Source organism: Geotrypetes seraphini, chromosome 16, assembly GCF_902459505.1.
Source record: "Geotrypetes seraphini chromosome 16, aGeoSer1.1, whole genome shotgun sequence".
NCBI lineage: Eukaryota > Metazoa > Chordata > Amphibia > Gymnophiona > Dermophiidae > Geotrypetes > Geotrypetes seraphini.
In genome coordinates, this window is record NC_047099.1 from 8,413,139 (window position 1) to 8,433,102 (window position 19,964).

The window sequence follows — 19,964 nt, forward strand, 5'->3', positions numbered from 1 at the left end:
CGTACAATGTTTATGCTGTAAAGTATCAAAGAGAGAGAGCATTCTTGAAAACAAAGGTTAACATGTCATAACTAAACATTATATAATCATTAGATACAGTATATCAAGTGTCTTAGGACAAAACTGCTTCTGACTATCAAGAAATAATTTAGAAAACAAAATCAGTAAAAGTAAAATGAACAAATATTTGCATAATTCAAGGTTCTTTGATATGACAAAAGATAAAACTTCACAAAAATTTTCACAATCCATCTGGAAATTTTATATTACAAAAATGTAATCAAGATATAAATGATGAGAATATTAAAGATTTAAAAACCGTACATCTATTAGTGATGGCAGATGGTTTACACAAAGGTATCTTTCTTTAAATGGATAGAAACAAGTTTATATGTTTCTTAAAAAGGTCATTTTCCTTCCACCCAGCTTCTTCATGGCTTTTCTTGCCTTTTCATTTCTGAGAGTATAAATAATGGGGTTTAACCAGGGGGTCACAGCGGTATAAAAAACAGCAAGTGGTTTATCAATTACAAATGTCACCGAAGGTCTCATGTAGACGAAAACAATGGGTCCAAAGAACAAAGTGACCACCAGGAGGTGGGTGGCACAGGTAGAGAAAGCTTTCCACCTTCCCGCAGCTGAGTCAATTTTTAAGATAGTAGAAATTATATACCCATAAGATATGACCAAGACTAAGAAACAACTGAGCGCCAAGGATCCGCTGTTGGCCATATCCACAATTTCACTGATAAAGGTACCAGTGCACGCCAACAAATATAAGTTAAGGCCTTCACAAAAGAAATGGTTTATCTCATTCGGACCACAAAAGGGAAGCTGAATGATGGGAAGTGACTGTGAAAAGGCATGAATGACACCTCCTGCCCATGTAGAAACTGCCAGCAGGAGACAGACGCGTCTGTTCATTATTTTGGTATAATGCAAAGGATGGCAGATGGCAACATAGCGGTCATAAGCCATCAGGACCAGGTGAAAGCATTCTGTACCCGCTATCAAATGTAAGAAAAACAACTGAGTCATGCAGTCTCTGAAAGAGATTGTGTTTTTCAGCAGGAGAAAGAGAACCAGGGCCCTGGGGACAGTGACTGTGGAAAAGCTCAAATCTATGAAAGACAAGTTGCAGAGGAAGAAGTACATGGGAGAGTGCAGTTGAGAGTCCATATATATGGTCATTATAATGAGAAGATTTCCAGTTATGGTTCCCAAGTACATCACTAGAAAGAGTACAAAGAATATTATCTGTAGGTCTGGATTGCTCGAAAGTCCTAGGAGGATGAATTCTGTGACTCTGGTTTCATTGGCGACTGCCATCCCTTTGGCTTCATCAACTGTAGGGAAGAGAAACACAACAGAAAAAAAATCTTTCAAATGAAAGAGATGCTCAGAGAACATTAATATTCATTATAAGGACTTCTTAAGCTGCTTTGTCATGCTCTATTTCTAGTTCTTTGAAATCCCACTAGGAACTCAACTTTGCTATTTATGTTTCTCTTGACAGAGTGTAAGTTCTGCGTAGCAGGTGCTGTCTCTCTTATATGTATCTGTACAGTGTTGAATTCTCCTGGTAGTGTTTTAGAAATATTATAAAGGGCTGCTGAAAAGTTCACAGCCCAACCAAGAAGAAAATGGTGTTGAGCCATGAAACGTACAAGTTTTTCCGTACTTTTCTAGACACTTTTCATTTCAATGAGACAAATACATCTAGTAAATGGGCACAAGTATAGGGAAAACAAGCCATTGTGACATCACTGATGAGGTTGGCTCTTAGGCATTGGTGGAATGAGGCATTATGACATCACAATACAAGGGGCCACTGAAAAGTTCTCAGCCCAATCAAGAAGAGAATAATGTGGAACCAATGATATGAAATGAAGCGTTAAGAAAAGTGTGGAATAACTTATACGTTTCATGGTTCCACATTATTTTCTTCTTGGCTGGACTGAGAACTTTTCAGCAGTCCCTCATAATTGATAGTGAGGAGTTAGACTGCCAGATAACTTTCTATTTTCTTCTATACTTATATAGAGATTTTTATTCTCAGGGCACACTCATTAGCCCCCCTAAAGTAACTCATATCCCCCTAATGGATTCTGCTGTCCATTTGCTCCTATTCTTACAGATGGCCCACAATGTCCATATATAGGCAAATGAAAGATTAATAATAATAAAAAAATCCTTCCCAGTTCTATGTATGAAGATCAGCAGAAAACCTCAAATCAGAACTTTTCTCTTGAAATTTAATGAACATATGCTTTCCACTGGCCTCCTTCCCCCATACATAATTCAATCAAGATGTCATTTACAGTAATTATATACACATTGAAATCAATGAAACTTTTTTTCATCTCATTATATTTTCAGTGAAGAATTCCTTTTTCTGAAGGGTATGAAATGCATTTCATCTCAGCCTGGGGCTAAAATAATTAATGATTTACGCAATCATTCCTACTCTTCCTATTTAAGCATGCTGGTCAACCTAAAATTTGTTTTTGCAACAAGTCTTTTCTTTTGATCTATTAAGGAAAGAGTTGAGAAGAGACGATGGGATGAAATTGGATAAAAACCAAGTGAACAAGACAGGCAATGAATGTTTAGTGAAATTGGAAGAAATGTCTGCTGCTAGATACAGATCATAATATATTTTTTTATTCCGCACATGATGAGATATTAGTTTAGTTTTTCCCTCATTTTAACATTTATAATAAAAGACTGAAAATTAGCAAAGTGAACAGTAAAAATGTATGACATGTAAATAGACATGGATACTTACAACATAGGAGTATTATGAGAGATCATCACCTGCATTGATAATTTTTACGTCCCTCATTTCCAAATATCAAACATTTCGGAAAAATTACCACAAAGTATAACTTTCTGATATAGTAAATTCAGAGATTCTGGAGAAGAGTCTCTGCCTCACTAGCCCTGTCAACAGCCACAGGTTGAAGTCTTTCTCCAGTATGCAGCAAAAGGATGAACTTATATATTTTATTTCGAGCTCTTGGGATTATAATCTTTGGTGAATTTAAAAAAAAAAAAAAAAGCAGGTAGTTACAGTTCATCTGTGGAAAAAAAAATAATAGTTTGGAACCAATAGTTTCTATTTGCAAAATTGATTCATGCAAAATGGTTACAAATCATTTTCTTGATGTCAAAATTCAAAGCATATTTTGTTTGAGCAAGAAATCATTTTTTAAAAAGAGGTTTATGCTCTTTCATAGTCAATGTTTCTCCAAAGACCCACCAGAGTATTCAGTCCCTGCTTCTACTGTTTGAGCTGAGGCCACAATAATCATGGTTTCAGTTATTTCCTTATTCTACCCCAAACAAAAATTGTAACTTTTATCTTTTCCTTCCCACTGTATGTTTGTTCAAGTTAAATGTTCTTATGTTAAAATGTCAACCCCTTTGCACTTGATATATTTTTTGTTATGTACATCGCTTAGTGATTATAATAGGCGATTTATCAAATTGTGTTAATAAACTTGATAAACTTGACAAAACCCCTGGAAGTCCCACAAAACTTGCTTTCCCCTTGCAATTGAAACTGACACATTGATGCATCTGGCTTCATTGTTTGGAACATTAGCTGAGGAATTCCACACACCTTAGAGGGATTCTTGGTCATAGTATCCGATTGCAGTGTTCTTCAACCGCTGGTCCATGGACCGGTGTAGGTCCACAGAAATTTTCTGTCGGTCCACAGCGCCGGCACCTCCATCGGGCCCAAGACAGTGTTCTGCCACCGCCGGTCCACATTGTGATCAACGCGCCATCTTCGGGCCAGCTCCTTGAGTGCTGTAGTGCACAAATCCATGGTAAAAGGCTCCTACGCACGTCCTGCGCCTAAACCGGAAGCCTTCTCTCTGATGTTGCAACGTCAGAGGGAAAGCTTCCAGATGAGGCGTGGGATGAGCATGAACCCACAGCTTTGTGCAATCCAGCACTCAGGGAGCCAGCCCGAAGACGTCGCTTTGATCGCACCGTGGACCGACCCAAAGATAACACCGGGGGAGGGGGTGGGGGGGGTGAGGTAGGCAGGCCAGAAGGCAAGGCACGGCATGGAGGGAGAGAGACAACAATGGTAGGGGGAATGCTTTTATTTTTTTATTTAGTGATTGATTTGTCTGTTCAGGAAGAAATGCATTTGTTTCTTTTCCTCTGGGGTTGTACTGCTTGCAGAGTCTTGCATCTTAGCGTTTCTTTGTAAATATTAGTACTTTTAGTTTTTGGTCCTGCATTTGAATGGGGTTATCTGTTTTCTGATAGGAATGGATGTTGAAAAGCATACAGTGTGCTTTGTGTATTTTAATTTTGTGGTTAACCATTATGTGTTGTTAATGCAATTATGTGTTGTTAATGCAATTATATGTGTGTGTGTGTATATATATGAAAAATGAATGGAAAAAATGGTGTTACAATTAGTGCTATTATGGGGGCAGGGTCTGGGGTGGAGATTAGATGGAGATGGGCACGACGTAGCCCAGTGTTCTTCAACTGCCGGTCCGCAGACTGGTGCCGGTCCACAAAATAGTTATTTTATTTCCGCTGGTCCATAGGTGTCAAAAGGTTGAAGAACAGTGTTCTAGAGCACAGAGGATCTGCTAGCCACATTCCTCTCATACAGATTGGAACAACAATTTCTTTGTTTCAAACATGTGGGCAAAACAAGTTAAGTCTCCAAGATCTCCCTGCCCCTCAACTTTGAAATCACAAGATTTCTGCACCTCTCCTAACAGTGATCCAACTGCAAACCTTAGAACAGTGTGTCGGAACCTTTTATCCAAAGGAATTCCCTTTTAACATTTCCAATTAACGTAACTATGAAGAATCAGTGGAATCTAAGACAACTTAGGTATTGTCTTATTAGTTTTTTTTTATTTATCACATTGCTCTTCGATCATGAAAACTAGTTAACTTCCTTTTGTATATTTTGAATATGCAAAATAAAATTTTGTGAAAAAAATTGTGTGACTACAGATTATGATGAAAACCAAAATATCAGGCATTCTTTCTATCTTCACTTATCCAAAACATGAAAGTAGCAGCCATATCAGAAGCTAAATGTAGGCTCTTTTTGCAGTCCCCTAAAAGTTTTCATTACCTGCTACTGTGATGTTTCTGCTGGGATCTCAGAACACAGTAAACACACAGCAACTAGTCTCCCAAGAATCAAAAGAAAAAATATTTTGTTCTAGATAGGTCAAACCGTGGAATTCCTGTCTTTCAGATATCTTATTGATTGTGAATGGAGAAGTAGCCTTGTAAGAATAATACAGTAAAAGCTAGGGAATTCCGGGTTCAAATCCAGCTTCTCTCACTGAGGAACAAGTCACTTCACTGTCTATCACCTCAAGTGGAACTTATATCAAAAGTCATTGCTGACATGGAAATAATAAGTACCTGATTCTAGTTTATTTTGAACTCAGGTTTGGAAAAGGAAAATAATTTCAATCTGATATCCAAGCATAAAGAATAGACTGCCCCACCACAATTAAAGAGATAGGAAATGCTATCAGGTGTGATAAAATTCTAGTCAGTTTTTGTGTCTTTTCCTTCTGTGATGCTCATAGTGGTAGGAACTTAAATACACTTTCCCTTGGGAATGACAAGCAGGGCCACTTTTACCAGTGGGCAAAGGAGGCTGCTGTCCTGGACCACTACATATAGGGAACTCAGTCAACCCATTGCCTATCAAATAAGAACATAAGAATTGACATACTGGGACACACAGAAGGTCCATTAAGCCCAGTATCCTTTGTTTCCAACAGTAGTCACAGCTACCTGGCAAGATCTCAAGGAGTAAAACAGATATTTGTGCTGCTTATCCTAGGAATAATCAGTAGATTTCCCCAAGCCATGTCAATGAGGGCCTAGGGACTTCTCTTTTGGGAAATTATCCAAACCTTCTTCCTTCTTCATAATCTTCTGCAAGGGTCCTGCATCTCTCCCTGTCCCTTCACCCACTCTCCCCCCATTTTCCTGGTCCTCTGTACTTGTCCTTCAGCTGCAACAATTGAGATAAGCAGCCTTCTCTCAGCATTGGCAAATTTTCTTAGGTGCATTCCACTTACTGTGCCTGAGGAAAGACCCCAATGCAGAAGGGAGAGGAAGAGATGCAGGACTCACTTGTGAATGAAGCTCAGGAAGGGGAGAAAGAGGGAGAGACTGGCTTGGAGGAAGGAAAGAGGTGGAGGGGATAAAGGTGTAGAAGGGAGAGGGGAGGAGAGTGTGATAAAGAGAAATGAAAGGGTAAACTACCTACAGGGAGAGATAAGGACATAGAAAAGAGATGCTGAGCAGGGACAAGGATGCAGAGAGTCAGTGGTGGAAAGGGAGAGGGAAGGGACAGAGGAAAACATAGAAGCAATGCTTGAAATGGGGGAGCTAAGGAAAGAGGGCTCAATGCTGGAAAAGGGATGAGATGGGAACCTGGGACATATCTGGAAAAGGGGTGAAGTAGGGACTTAAAGGGGCAATGCTGGAGAAGGGGGGGGGGAGATGTCACCCAGAGAGGGTGAACGGTGGAAAAGGAAGGAGATGCAGACACTTGGGCCAAGGCTGGAAAATGGGGGATGGGGATGGACAGGGGCAATGTTGAAAAAGGGGGGTAGATAAGGTCACAAACCCCCAAATTCTATCAATGGTGCTCAAAATTGTGTGCACCATTTAATTGAATATCAAGCCAATTTGTGGCCATAATTGGTGATGCCAGTTAGCCTATTTGACACACATATCGTGCTAGTCAGTGTTCTATAAAGATGCATGCAAATGAAAAGGAGGTGTGGCCGTGAAAAGGCATGGGTGAATAAGGGGTACTCACTACAAATATGTGCATTATTATAGAATCTGGAGATGTGTATCTAACACATAAGAACATAAGAGTTGCCACTGCTGGGTCAGACCGGTGGTCCATCGCACCCAGCAGTCCGCTCATGCAGCGGCCCTTTTGGTCAAAGACCAGTGCCCTAACTGAAATTAGCCCTACCTGCGTACGTTCCGGTTCAGCAAGAACTTGTCCAACTTTGTCTTGAATCCCTGGAGGGTGTTTTCCCCTATAACAGCCTCCGGAAGAGCGTTCCAGTTTTCAACCACTCTCTGGGTGAAGAACTTCCTTACGTTCGTCCGGAATCTATCCCCTTTCAACTTTAGAGAGTGCCCTCTCGTTCTCCCTACCTTGGAGAGGGTGAACAACCTGTCCTTATCTATTAAGTCTATTCCCTTCAGTACCTTGAATGTTTCGATCATGTCCCTTCTGAATCTCCTCCTCCCTTTTATAAAGCTATGTTAGAATTATTTTTATCACTGGCCGCTGCAGTAAAATCTTCAACACTCATAGAATTCCTATGAGCATTGAAGTTTCTACCGCAGCGGTTAGCAATAAAAAAACACTAACGTGGCTTGATAAAATGTGTGTGTGTGTGTGTGTGTGTGGGGGGGGGGGCTGTTAGTCATAGGGATTTACACCAGAGCTCGGTTGGTGTAAATCATCACTCCCAGAACTGGTCAAAGATCATGCAACTAAATGCTAGTGTATGAATGGTGCCCAACTTGGAGCACTCTTTATACAGTAGAATGGCATTCGGAACTCATTCTTTCTGGCATCCAAATCTGGACACCATTTACTGAATCTAGTTCAAAGAGACAATGCCGGAAGATGGAGACAAAGAAAGAGCAGATGCTGGAAAAGGAGTGAGGTGCGGTCACTGGGGAGGAAATGTTGGAAAAGGGAGAGAGGGGGACATAAGGATAATGCTGGAAATAGGGGCCATGGAGATAAAGAGAGGGCAAAAACTGGAAATGTAGGGAGATAAGGAAACTGTGGCCAGTGCTGAAAAAAATGTGAAAAGAGGGGTAATGTTGGAAAGGGAGGAAATGAGGATACAAGGAGGTAGTCCTGGGAAAAGTGAGAATTGGAGACTTTTGGAGGGCAGATCCTAGAAAATGGGGACAATAGGGACACAGGGGGAATTGCTAGGAAAGAGCAGAGGTACAGACACAGAGGGGTAGTGCTGGAAATGAGCAGAAATGGAGACACAGGAGGTAGTATTGGAAAGAAGGGGACATTGATTCGGGAACATTGAGGAAATGGGGACAAAACGGAAGATGATGCCATTGTGCGATACAGTGAGGGACACAGAAGGGAGATGATGGAAAGGCCAAATAGGGGTGCAGAGGGAAGAAGGATGGTGGACAAAGAGGAGAAATGTCAGATGGTTTCAGGATGGGCATTAACTGGATATTTCCAGTGCATCGAAAACGTTAACTGCTGTTGAATATGACCAGAGAGCACCAAACATCGGTTTAACTGGCCAGGAGCCATTTCTGTCTGGATAAATTGCTTTGAAAATTGACCCCTAAGTTTCAATTTCTCTGGTTTGCTTTATAAATGGAGTCTGAGTTCTTGAGGTTCCGGTTCAGAAGTTCAGAAGTTTGCCTTCATTTCTCTGTTACTCAAGTGTGGTCCAAGTTTCGTATTTGTGGTTGAGACCAAGGTGTGTTGAACTGTGTTCCTCCTAACAATTGGAGCAAGGAATGTTCTACTTCCCAAAAATATAATGCCTTTATTATACTTACCCTCTCATAACTGTATCTTTCTGTTTACAGAGCACAAGAATTTCTTACTGGTCATGTGAAGTTGTGTTCTCAGGGTACATTTTTGTGGCTCTCAGCAGGAATTCAAACAGGCACTCCTAGGCCTTTTCTCTGCTCTATGATTAGAGCTCTTCGACATTTGGAATGAAGCCTTAGGAGAGCAGAGCCATCTCTGGGGAAAGGGAACTCCAAGTTACAGACGCATACAATGAACTCCTCTTGTTGAATGCTATACACCAGTCCATAACCCTATCTCCTATGCGGCAAAGAAGAGGTTGGGAAAATCCATAAGGGATTCTTGATCAGACAAAAGAACCATCTGGCATGTGTATCTGTCTTTTATTGGATTAGATTGTGAATGTGAATGTGAGTTATATGATTATTTTATTTTTATTTATTTGACTATTTATATACCACTTATAGCCTAAGGCCCTCTTTTACAAAGGCGCAATAAGCGTTTTAGCGCGGATTTAGCGCATACTAAATCAACGTGTGCGCTAACCGCTAATGCATCCATAGGACAGCATGCACACATTAACGTTTATCGCCTGTTTAGTGCACGCTAATATTTAGTGCTCGCTAAAAAGCTTAGCGCATCTTTGTAAAAGAGGGTGGGTAAGTGGTTTTACATTCAGGCCACTCAAACATTTTTCCCTGTCTCGGTTACATGATGTACCACTTATCATAATGTATTTAAGTGGTTTATATATATATAAAAAAGTGTTTATGCAAAAATTACCCAAGGCAGTAACAGACAAATTCAACTCACAGTATCCAAAAAAGGCCACGTCTTTAGTGCTTTACGAAAGTCTAATTAGCTGGTGATGCTATTTATGGAGACTTGAACCCACCACATATGAATGATGGAGCAGGAATTCTTAGCCCCCGGGCCATCTCATCTCCTCAATAGGATGCCATTCCCGTGAGTGTTAAAGGACATCGCCCCTCTGAGGAAACGGGGCCTGCCATCTGCAGACTGAGGGCAAGGTTCTCTCCCCATGTTTATAGTGTGCTTTTCATAATCCTGATAGGAAACAGCCCCCCTAGACCCTCCAGCAGACGTATTAATGTGAGTACACTGCAACAAAGACCCTCATTTGCCCACTGTTAGAACTCATTAGTCAGCTTGTGAACCCACCAGGACCGGTAGGGTGAAATATTTGATTACCTGAATGTAAACCCCATAGGCCAGTGGTTCCCAACCCTGTCCTGGAGGAACACCAGGCCAATTGGGTTTTCAGACTAGCCCTAATGAATATGCATGAAGCAAATTTGCATGCCTATCACTTCCATCATATGCAAATCTCTCTCATGCATATTCATTAGGACTAGCCTGAAAACCCGATTGGCCTGGTGGTCCTCCAGGACAGGGTTGGGAATCACTGCCATAGGCTATAAGTGATGTATAAATACTTAAATAAAAAAAAGATGTATAAAGCACGCTGAATGATGCATTGTCATGAATTGTGCATTAAAAGTGGGCTAGCATTCGGAAAGCCTAAATATAGGCATCGTTATTTGGTGCCTAGCTAAGCCCGATATTGTCAAAAAATGCCTAGGTACAAACAGCGCCCCCACCTGTCTCTCTAGGCACCCAGCATCTCATTGTGTGACTCTAATTATTAGGAGCTTTGTTACAGAATACACTCACGTCGCTATGCACCTATTTCAGGGAGTTTGGGGTACAGTGGTTAAAGCTACAGCCTCAGCACCCTAAGGTTGTGGGTTCAAATCCCACACTGCTCCTTTTGACCCTGGACAAGTCACTTAATCTCCAATGCCCCAGGTACATAGAGTGGGAACCCACCAGGACAGTTAGGGAAATATGCTTGAGTACCTGAATAATTTGTAATTCGTATAGAATTGTAAGATATCTGGAGTATAAATTATTTTTAAAATATATATATATATATATATCAAATAAGCCTCGTAATTGGCAACATAGTTTCTGCAAGGGGAGATCGTGCCTAATGAACTTATTGCACTTCTTCGAAGGAATTAACAAACGGATGGACAAAGGAGACCCCATAGACATCATATATCTAGATTACCAAAAAGCCTTTGACAAGGTGCCCCATGAACGCCTACTCCAGAAACTGAAGAACCATGGGGTGGAAGGAGACGTACATAGATGGATCAGAAACTAATTGGCGGGTAGGAAACAGAGGGTAGGAGTGAATGGCCACTACTCGGACTGGAGGAGGGTCACGAGTGGGGTCCCGCAGGGCTCGGTGCTCGGGCCGCTGCTATTTAATATATTCATAAATGATCTAGAAACAGGGACGAAGTGCGAGACAATAAAATTTGCAGATGACACCAAACTATTTAGTGGAGCTCGGACTAAAGAGGACTGCGAAGAATTGCAAAGGGACTTGAACAAACTAGGGGAATGGGCAACGAGATGGCAGATGAAGTTCAACGTTGAGAAATGTAAAGTATTACATGTGGGAAACAGAAACCCGAGGTACAACTATACAATGGGAGGGATGTTATTAAATGAGAGTACCCAAGAAAGGGACTTGGGGGTAATGGTGGACATGACAATGAAGCCGACAGCACAGTGCGCAGCGGCCGCTAAGAAGGCAAACAGAATGCTAGGCATAATCAAGAAGGGTATTACAACCAGAACGAAAGAAGTTATCCTGCCATTGTATCGGGCGATGGTGCGTCCGCATCTGGAATACTGCGTGCAATATTGGTCGCCGTACCTTAAGAAGGACATGGAGTTACTCGAGAGGGTTCAGAGGAGAGCAACATATCTGATAAAGGGGATGGAAAACCTTTCATACGCTGAGAGATTGGAGAAACTGGGTCTCTTTTCCCTTGAGAAGAGGAGACTTAGAGGGGATATGATAGAAACTTATAAGATCATGAAGGGCATAGAGAGAGTAAAGAGGGATAGATTCTTCAAACTTTTGAATAATAAAAGAACAAGAGGGCATTCAGAAAAGTTGAAAGGGGACAGATGCAAAACGAATGCTAGGAAGTTCTTCTTTACCCAACGTGTAGTGGACACCTGGAATGTGCTTCCAGAGAGCGTAACAGGGCAGAGTACGGTACTGGGGTTCAAGAAAGGATTGGACAATTTCCTGCTGGAAAAGGGGATAGAGGGGTATAGATAGAGGATTACTGCACAGGTCCTGGACCTGTTGGGCCGCCGCATGAGCGGACTGCTGGGCACGATGGAGCTCAGGTCTGACCCAGCAGAGGCATTGCTTATGTTCTTATGTATTGATTTAGACTATTAATCAATTCTTAGGTGCTTACATCAGGATCACTGAACAAAGTCTAATACAAATAAACACAATTTATTTTATTTTTTTTAGAATACAGGTAGATCAAAATCTATATAAAACTTAAATCCATTTCTGATCCACTTTGGTAAAAAGGAGCAAATATCAAGCTTCCAACATCAGCAAATTCAGAAGATGATAGGTGGGGATAAGATATTGTACGGGAGCCAAAGGGATTGAGAGGGATCCAGTATGAAATTGAGAAAACATTTGGTGGTCGAGTCAGAATGAACTTCAAATCTTTTCACATCCATAAAGAGGACATTAAGTCACATCTATGTATTTCTTACCAAACAAGGATCAACTGACAATATATATATATGGTACAGCACCACCCAATGAACACATGTTTGAAAACAAATCTTAACATGTAATAACTAATGTTTATATAATATATCAAAGGCCTTAGAACAAAACTGATTCTCAAAAAATATTTTTCTTTACATGAATAAAGATAAGCTTCTTCATGGCTATTCTTGCCTTCTCGTTTCTGAGAGTATAAATTATGGGGTTTAACCATGGGGTCACAGTGGTATAGAAAACTGCAAGTGGTTTATCAACTACAAATGTCACCGAAGGTCTCAAGTAGACGAAAACAATGGGGCCAAAAAACAAACTGACCACCAGGAGGTGGGTGGCACAGGTAGAGAAAGCTTTCCACCTTCCCTCAGCTGAATCAATTTTTAAGATAGTGGAGATGATGTATCCATAAGATATGACCAAGACTAAGAAACAACCAAGAGCTAAGGTCCCACTGTTGGCCATATTCACAATTTCACTGATAAAGGTACCAGTGCACGCCAACAAATATAAGTTAAGGCCTTCACAAAAGAAATGATTTATCTCATTTGGACCACAAAAGGGCAGCTGAATGATTGGAAGAGACTGTGCAAATGCATGAATGACACCTCCTACCCACGATGATACCACCAGCAGCACACAGACTCGTATGTTCATTATTTTGGTATAATGCAAAGGCTTGCAGATGGCAACATAGCGGTCATAAGCCATCAGGACTAGGTGAATGCTTTCTGCACCTGCAATTAAGTGTAAAAAAACCAACTGAGTCATACAGTCTCTGAAAGAGATGGTGTTTTTCAGCAAGAGAAAGAGAACCAGGGCCCTGGGGACAGTGACTGTGGAAAAGCTCAAATCTATGAAAGACAAGTTGCAGAGGAAGAAATACATGGGAGAGTGCAGTTGAGAGTCCACATATATGGTCATTATAATGAGAAGATTCCCAGTTATGGTACCCAAGTACATCACTAGAAAGAGTACAAAGAATATTATCTGTAGGTCTGGATTGCTAGAAAGTCCTAGGAAGATGAATTCCGTGACTCTGGTTTCATTGGTGACTGCCATCCCTTTGGCTTCATCAGCTGTAGGGAGAGAGAAACACAAACGAGAACAGAGAGAATTTTAAAATGAGAGACACTGAGAAAACATTCATATTTGTTATAAGGATGCCCTGAGTTGCTCTGTCTCTAGTTCTTTCATATCCCAACTAGGAATTCAATTTAATGAGGATTCTTAAATATTCGGTTAGTTATATATTTTTCTCTTGTCAAGATTGTAAGCTGTGTGAAGCAGGGACTGTCTCTCATATGTGTCTTTTTACAGTATTGAAACCACAAAAGACAGGTGATTTCTCCTATCTTTGGAACATTTTTATACCATGTTGCACACACATGTTAGTGTTTTTGAAATGATTGTAAGTGAGATGTTAGACTGCCAGACAACTTTACTTTCTCATATTATATTTTCTATTTTCTTTTGACTTAGATACAGCTTTGGATAGTCATGACACCCTGATTAACCTCCTAATGTAACTCTTGTCCCATTATTCTGCTGCCCATTTGCACTTATTCTTATAGACATCTCACAGTGTCCATATATAAGCAAAGTAAAAGCTAATTTAAAAAAAAAATTCTTCCCAGTTCTAAGTATCAAGAACAGCACAATCCCTCAAATCAGAACTGTCCCCCTTTGAAATCTACTGACCTTATGCATTCCACTGGCCTCCATTCCCTATACTCAGCTAAATCAAGATGTCAATTAGGTATATACAGTAGACCAACATCAGTTAAACTTCTTTTAATCTCATAATACTTCCAATGATGGTTTCCTTTCTTCTGAATGGTATAAAATGTGCTTCTTCTTAGTCTGGGTCTGAAATAATTAACTGAATTCATGATTTATACAATCAAGAAATGATGGCGCCGGAAATCCAATTTCATTCCCACTCTTCCTTTCTAAACATGTTGGTCTACCCAAGGTTTGTTTGGCAATCATTGATCTCTTTTGATATACTGAGGAAAGAGCTCAAAAGAGACAATGGGAAGAGATCGATAAAATCAAAGCGCTCACTTTACAAAGCCATAGTAGAAGGTTCTACTGTGGACTGGTGAGAAAAATGTTTCGACGCTCATAGGAATTCTATGAGCATCAGAGCCAACCCAAAAGTAGAAACCTCTTACCTCAACTTTCTAAAGCCAGCAAAAGTGAATAAGGGAGGAGAGGAATGTTTACTGAAATTGGAATAAAAGTCTGCTGCTAACTAGAGATCATAACATATTCTTTATCCTGCGCAATGAATAGATATTAGTCTGGATTTTTCCCTGCTTTACCCTTCAAGCTAAATATTTTTGCAAAATGACATGATAACATTTATGGTAAAGAAATGGAAATTAGCAATGTAAGTGTAGAGATAGATACTTGCAACATATAGTATTATGAGGAGAGATCACCTATATTGATCATTTTTACTTTCTTCATTTCCAAATATCAAACATATTTCTGAAAATTACCTCAAAGTATAATTTTCTATTACAGTAAATTCAGAGATTCTGAAGAAGAGTTTCTGCCTCACTAGCTCTGTCAACAGCAACGGGTTGAAGTCTTTCTCCAGTAGAAAGCAAAGGGATGAACTTATGTTGCATTGGGGGGCTCTTAGGATTATAATCCTTGGAGAACTTCATAACAAACAGTTAGTTACAGTATTCATTAGTTCATCTATGAGAAAAACAATAATTTGGAAACAATTTCTGTCTGGAAAATTTATATGTACAAAATGGATGCAATTCATTTTCTTGATGATTTCATGATGTCAAAATTCAAAGCACATTTTGTTCTTCAAGAAGAAGAAATCATTTGCTGGAAACAGAGATGCAATTTTTCATATTCAATGTTTCCTCAAAGGCCCACTGGAGTATTCTGTCACTGCTTCTACTGTTTGAGCTGAGGCCACAATAATCATGGTTTCTTTTATGAGGGGAGATAGGACCCCTGGAAGTCCCAAAGAATTTGCTTTCCCCTTGCAATTGAAACTGACATATTAATGCATCTGGCTTCATGGATGGAACACTAGCCGAGGATCCCACACACCTTAGAGCAATTAAGTAAATTAGTATCACAAATGAATGTGTATCTTTTGTAATTTTGATGTCCTAATACTGTGTTATTGAGATTCTGACTGAATAGTTAACAGAATTGTATTTCAGCATTCCCCCATCCATAGAAACTTAAATATTCTTTCCCTTTGGAGTGAAAGGCAGGGTCACTCTTACCAATGAGTGAAGGAGGCAGATGTCTCAAGCCACTGCATATACTCGAATATAATTTGATCCGAGTATAAGACGAGGCATCCTATTTTCCCCAAAAAAGGAGGAGAAAAGGTTGACTCGAATTTAAGACAAGGCGGGGGTTAATATTCATGTGCCCTGCCAAGCTCTCCACTCTGTCCCCCCTCCCTTCCTGCCAAACTCTGTGCCCTGTCCCACCTCCCTGCCCTGTACACTGTCTCCCTCTCTCTCAATGTCCTGCAGGCCTCTATCGAGTCTGCTGTATGACCTGGTGGTCCAGTGGTATATTGGGCAGGAGTGAGCTTTCCAAACTCCTGCCCTGCATTGAGCCCCTTCCTCTCTGATGACTGCCTGAGTTATAACGGCCCAGCAGTATACTGGACAGGAGCGAGCTTTTTGCCCGATACACCACTGAACCACTAGGGATTCAAAAAGGTTTGCGGGGGGAGGTAGGATTGAAGTAATAAATTGTTAGAGTAGGCCGGAACAGGAGATAAGAACATAAGAATTGCGCCCAGCAGTCCGCTCACGTGGCGGCCCCCAGGTCAAAGACCTGTGCCCTAACCGAGACCAGCCCTACCTATGTTCGTTCCGGTTCAGCAGGAACTTGTCCAACCTTGTCTTGGATCCCTGGAGCATGATTTCCCTTATATCAGACTCCGGAAGAGCATTCCAGTTCTCCACCACTCTCTGGGTAAAGAAGGACTTCCTTACATTCATACGGAATCTATCCCCTTTCAATTTTAGAGAGTGCCCTCTCATTCTCTCTACCTTGGAGAGGGTGAACAACCTGTCTTTATTTACTAAGTTTATTCCCTTCATTATCTTGAATGTTTTGATCATGTCCCTTCTCAGTCTCCTCTTTTCAAGGGAGAACAGGCCCAGCGATGGGAGGGATCCCTCCTGCTGGCACGCCTGAAACAACCGCCATCAGAAGGGATGCCCAATTCCTCCTGCCAGCACCCCCTCAAACCCCTCAAACTCTGACCCCCCCCAAAGCCGAGAACCCTGCCCGTACCTTTCTGAGTAATGCCAGTCAGAGAGATGTCTACTCCCTCTGGCAAGTATTTCAATGGCCTACATATCAGGTACCTACCGCAGCCCTAGGGAGATGTCTAGAGCAGCTTAAACTCGCCTAAGGCCACTTTCAGGTGAAACTACTCCAACGCCCAGCCTTGGGTGAGCTTAAGTATCCCCAGGTGCCTCCCTGCATGCATGACAGACGCCTACGGTATAGGGTTTTCTTTTTTTTTAAATGTGCATCCCAATTGGCTGGTTTGACAGCTGCCTACAATCGGGATGCTGTATATAGAATTTGACGCTAAGTGTTAATGGCTGTTGAATATGACCAGTTAGCACCGAATAATCAATTTAACTGGCCAGGAGCCATTTCTGTCCAGTTAAATTGCTTTGAAAATCGATCCCTCAGTTTCAATTTCTCATGTTTGGTTTATAAATGGAGTCTGAGTTCTTGAAATTCTAGTTCAGAATTTTGCCTTCATATCTCTATTACTCAAGTGTGGTCCCCTCTTTCATATTTTTTGAGGTTCGGTCTGTAGTTTGTGGTTGTGACCAAGATGCTTCTAAGTTTCAGTTTGTTGAACTGTACTCCTCTAACAATTGGAAAAATGAATGATCTACATTCCAAAAATATAATGTCTGTATTATAGTTACCCTCTCAACTGTGTCTTTCTGTATATAGAGCACAAGAATTTCTTACTGGTCATGTGAAGTTGTGTTCTCAACGTACACTTTTGGGGCTCCCAGCAGTGATTCAACCAGGCACACAAGGGCCTTCCCTATGCTCTGTGGTTAGAGCTCCTTGATGTCTGGAATGATGCCTTAGGAGAGCAGAGACATCTCCGAGAGTAAAAGTGAATTGCCCTCTGGGAAAGTGAACTATAAGTTTCAGATGCAAACAATGAAGTCCTCTTGAAGACTGCTATACACAAGTCCATAATCTTATCTCCTATGTGGCAAAGAAGAGGTTGGGAAAATCCATAAGGACTTCTTGATCAGACATAGGGACCATCTGGCATGTGTATCTGTGTTTGGATTGGATATGAGTTACTTGATATACCGCTTATCACAATGTATTTAAGTGGTTTATATGAAAAAAGTTTATAAAAAATATTCAAGGCAATTACAGACAAATTCAACCTATTATCAAAATTAAGAAGAAAAGGTAATTCTAAATATTCATATTTTTAGTACTTTGTGAAAGGCTAATGCTATTTATGGAGACTTGAACCCACTACCTGTGAACCGTGGAGCAGGCACTCTTAACCATCGGGCCACCTCATGCCCCTGAGTGTTAAAGGCCATTGCCCCTCTGGGGAATAGGGCCTGTGGTCAGAGGTCAAAGTTCTCTCCCCATGTTTATAGAGGGGCTTTAATAATCCTGATAGCAAACCGTCCCCGAGACCCTCCAACGGACCTATTAATGTGAGTACACTGCAACACAGACACTCATTTGCCCACGATTAGAACTCATTAGTCAGATTGTGAGCTCACCAGGACAGATACTTCCTATATTTAAGTTCTTGTAAACCGTGCCGAGTTCCACATCCGTGGAGATGATGCGGTATATAAACTTAAGGTTTAGTTTAGTTTAGATAGGTTAAAATACTTGAGAATATGAATGTAAACCACTTAGTAACGTATAAATACTTAACTAATTAAATAAATAAATTATGATGCACACAGCCCACCAATGGATGCATTGTCATGAACCATGCTTTGAATTATCCATGTTCAGGCACTTTGAAAGTATGCTAGCATTGGGAAAGCCTAAATATATGCATTAGTCGTTGCCTAGCTAGCCCAATTCTGTCTAAATATGCCTAAGTATAAATAGCTCCCCCACCTATCTTTCCAGCGACTGATTTTGTGATTCTGATTATTAGGAGCTTTGTTATAGAATACGCTCACATCACTATTTATCTATTTCAATTAATTTCATAACGCCAATAATTGCCTCAAAATGGGAAATTACTGGTGTTGATTTAGTCTATTAATCAATTGTTAGGGGCCTACATCATCTAGGCTCACTGAATTAGATGCCTAACTATCAGGGGACTATATAGAATTGGAAGGTTAAGGATCACGGAACAAAATCTAATACAACTAAACACAATTTTTTTATTTTATTTTCATAGAATACAGGTAGGACAAAATTTATATAAAGCCTAAGTCTGTTTCTGATCCATTTTGGTGAAAAGGATCAAATTCTAAGTGTCCAACTTAAGCAAGACAGAGAAGAAAGCAAATTCATACGATGATAGGTGGGGATAAGACATGGTGCGGGTGACAAAGGGATTGAGAGGGACCCAGTAAGAAATTGGGGGAAAAAATTGATGGTCGAGTCAGAATGAACTTTGAATTTTTTCACATTCAAAAAGAAGATATTAAAATCACATCTGTGCATTTCTTACCAAACCAGGATCAACTTACAATATTTATATGGTACATGTAATAACTAAAGTATATATATTCATTAGATATATCAAGGGACTTAGAACAAAACTGCTGCTGAATCTCAAAAAATATTTTTCTTTACATGAATAAAGATCAGCTTCTTCATGGCTTTTCTTGCCTTCTCATTTCTGAGAGTATAAATTATGGGGTTTAACCAGGGGGTCACAGTGGTATAAAAAACTGCAAGTGGTTTATCAACTACAAATGTCACCGAAGGTCTCAAGTAGACAAAAACAATGGGGCCAAAGAACAAAGTGACCACCAGGAGGTGGGTGGCACAGGTAGAGAAAGCTTTCCACCTTCCCTCAGCTGAGTCCATTTTTAAGATGGTAGAAATTATATACCCATAAGATACGACCAAGACTAAGAAACAACTGAGCGCTAAGGATCCGCTGTTGGCTATATCCACAATTTCACTGATAAAGGTACCAGTGCACGCCAACAAATATAAGTTAAGGCCTTCACAAAAGAAATGGTTTATCTCATTCGGACCACAAAAGGGCAGCCGGATGATTGGAAGTGACTGCGCAAATGCATGAATGACACCTCCTGCCCATGTTGAAAGCGTAAGCAGCAGACAGACTCGTTTGTTCATTATTTTGGTATAATGCAAAGGCTTGCAGATGGCAACGTAGCGGTCATAAGCCATCAGGACCAGGTGAAAGCCTTCTGCACATGCAATTAAATGCAAGAAAAACAACTGAGTCATACAGTCTCTAAAAGAGATGGTGTTTTTCAGCAAGAGAAAGAGAACCAGGGCCCTGGGGACAGTGACTGTGGAAAAGCTCAAATCTATGATAGACAAGTTGCAGAGGAAGAAATACATGGGAGAGTGCAGTTGAGAGTCCATATATATGGTCATTATAATGAGGAGATTCCCAGTTATGGTTCCCAAGTACATCACTAGAAAGAGTACAAAGAATATTATCTGTAGGTCTGGATTGCTAGAAAGTCCTAGGAAGATGAATTCCGTGACTCTGGTTTCATTGGTGACTGCCAT

At 40.6% G+C, this 19,964-nt stretch overlaps 3 protein-coding genes across 3 annotated transcripts; all 3 read right to left on the reverse strand.

Moving 5' to 3' along the window:
- Nucleotides 1-387: 387 nt before the first annotated feature.
- On the reverse strand, nucleotides 388-1,329 carry LOC117350457 (olfactory receptor 1509-like). The gene has a single exon (XM_033924750.1). It carries the CDS (start codon nucleotides 1,327-1,329, stop codon nucleotides 388-390), a length of 942 nt encoding a protein of 313 aa, XP_033780641.1.
- An 11,000-nt stretch (nucleotides 1,330-12,329) lies between these two features.
- Nucleotides 12,330-13,268, reverse strand: LOC117350459 (olfactory receptor 1509-like). The gene has a single exon (XM_033924752.1). The coding sequence runs from the start codon at nucleotides 13,266-13,268 to the stop codon at nucleotides 12,330-12,332; it is 939 nt and encodes a 312-aa protein (XP_033780643.1).
- Nucleotides 13,269-19,025: 5,757 nt separating this feature from the next.
- LOC117350460 (olfactory receptor 1509-like) lies at nucleotides 19,026-19,964 on the reverse strand. The gene has a single exon (XM_033924753.1). It carries the CDS (start codon nucleotides 19,962-19,964, stop codon nucleotides 19,026-19,028), a length of 939 nt encoding a protein of 312 aa, XP_033780644.1.

What these genes read in the sequence shown, in the direction of transcription:
- LOC117350457 (XM_033924750.1), bottom strand. Translation starts at nt 1,329, where the DNA reads ATGGCAGTCGCCAATGAAACCAGAGTCACAGAATTCATCCTCCTAGGA.
- LOC117350459 (XM_033924752.1), bottom strand. Translation starts at nt 13,268, where the DNA reads ATGGCAGTCACCAATGAAACCAGAGTCACGGAATTCATCTTCCTAGGA.
- LOC117350460 (XM_033924753.1), bottom strand. Translation starts at nt 19,964, where the DNA reads ATGGCAGTCACCAATGAAACCAGAGTCACGGAATTCATCTTCCTAGGA.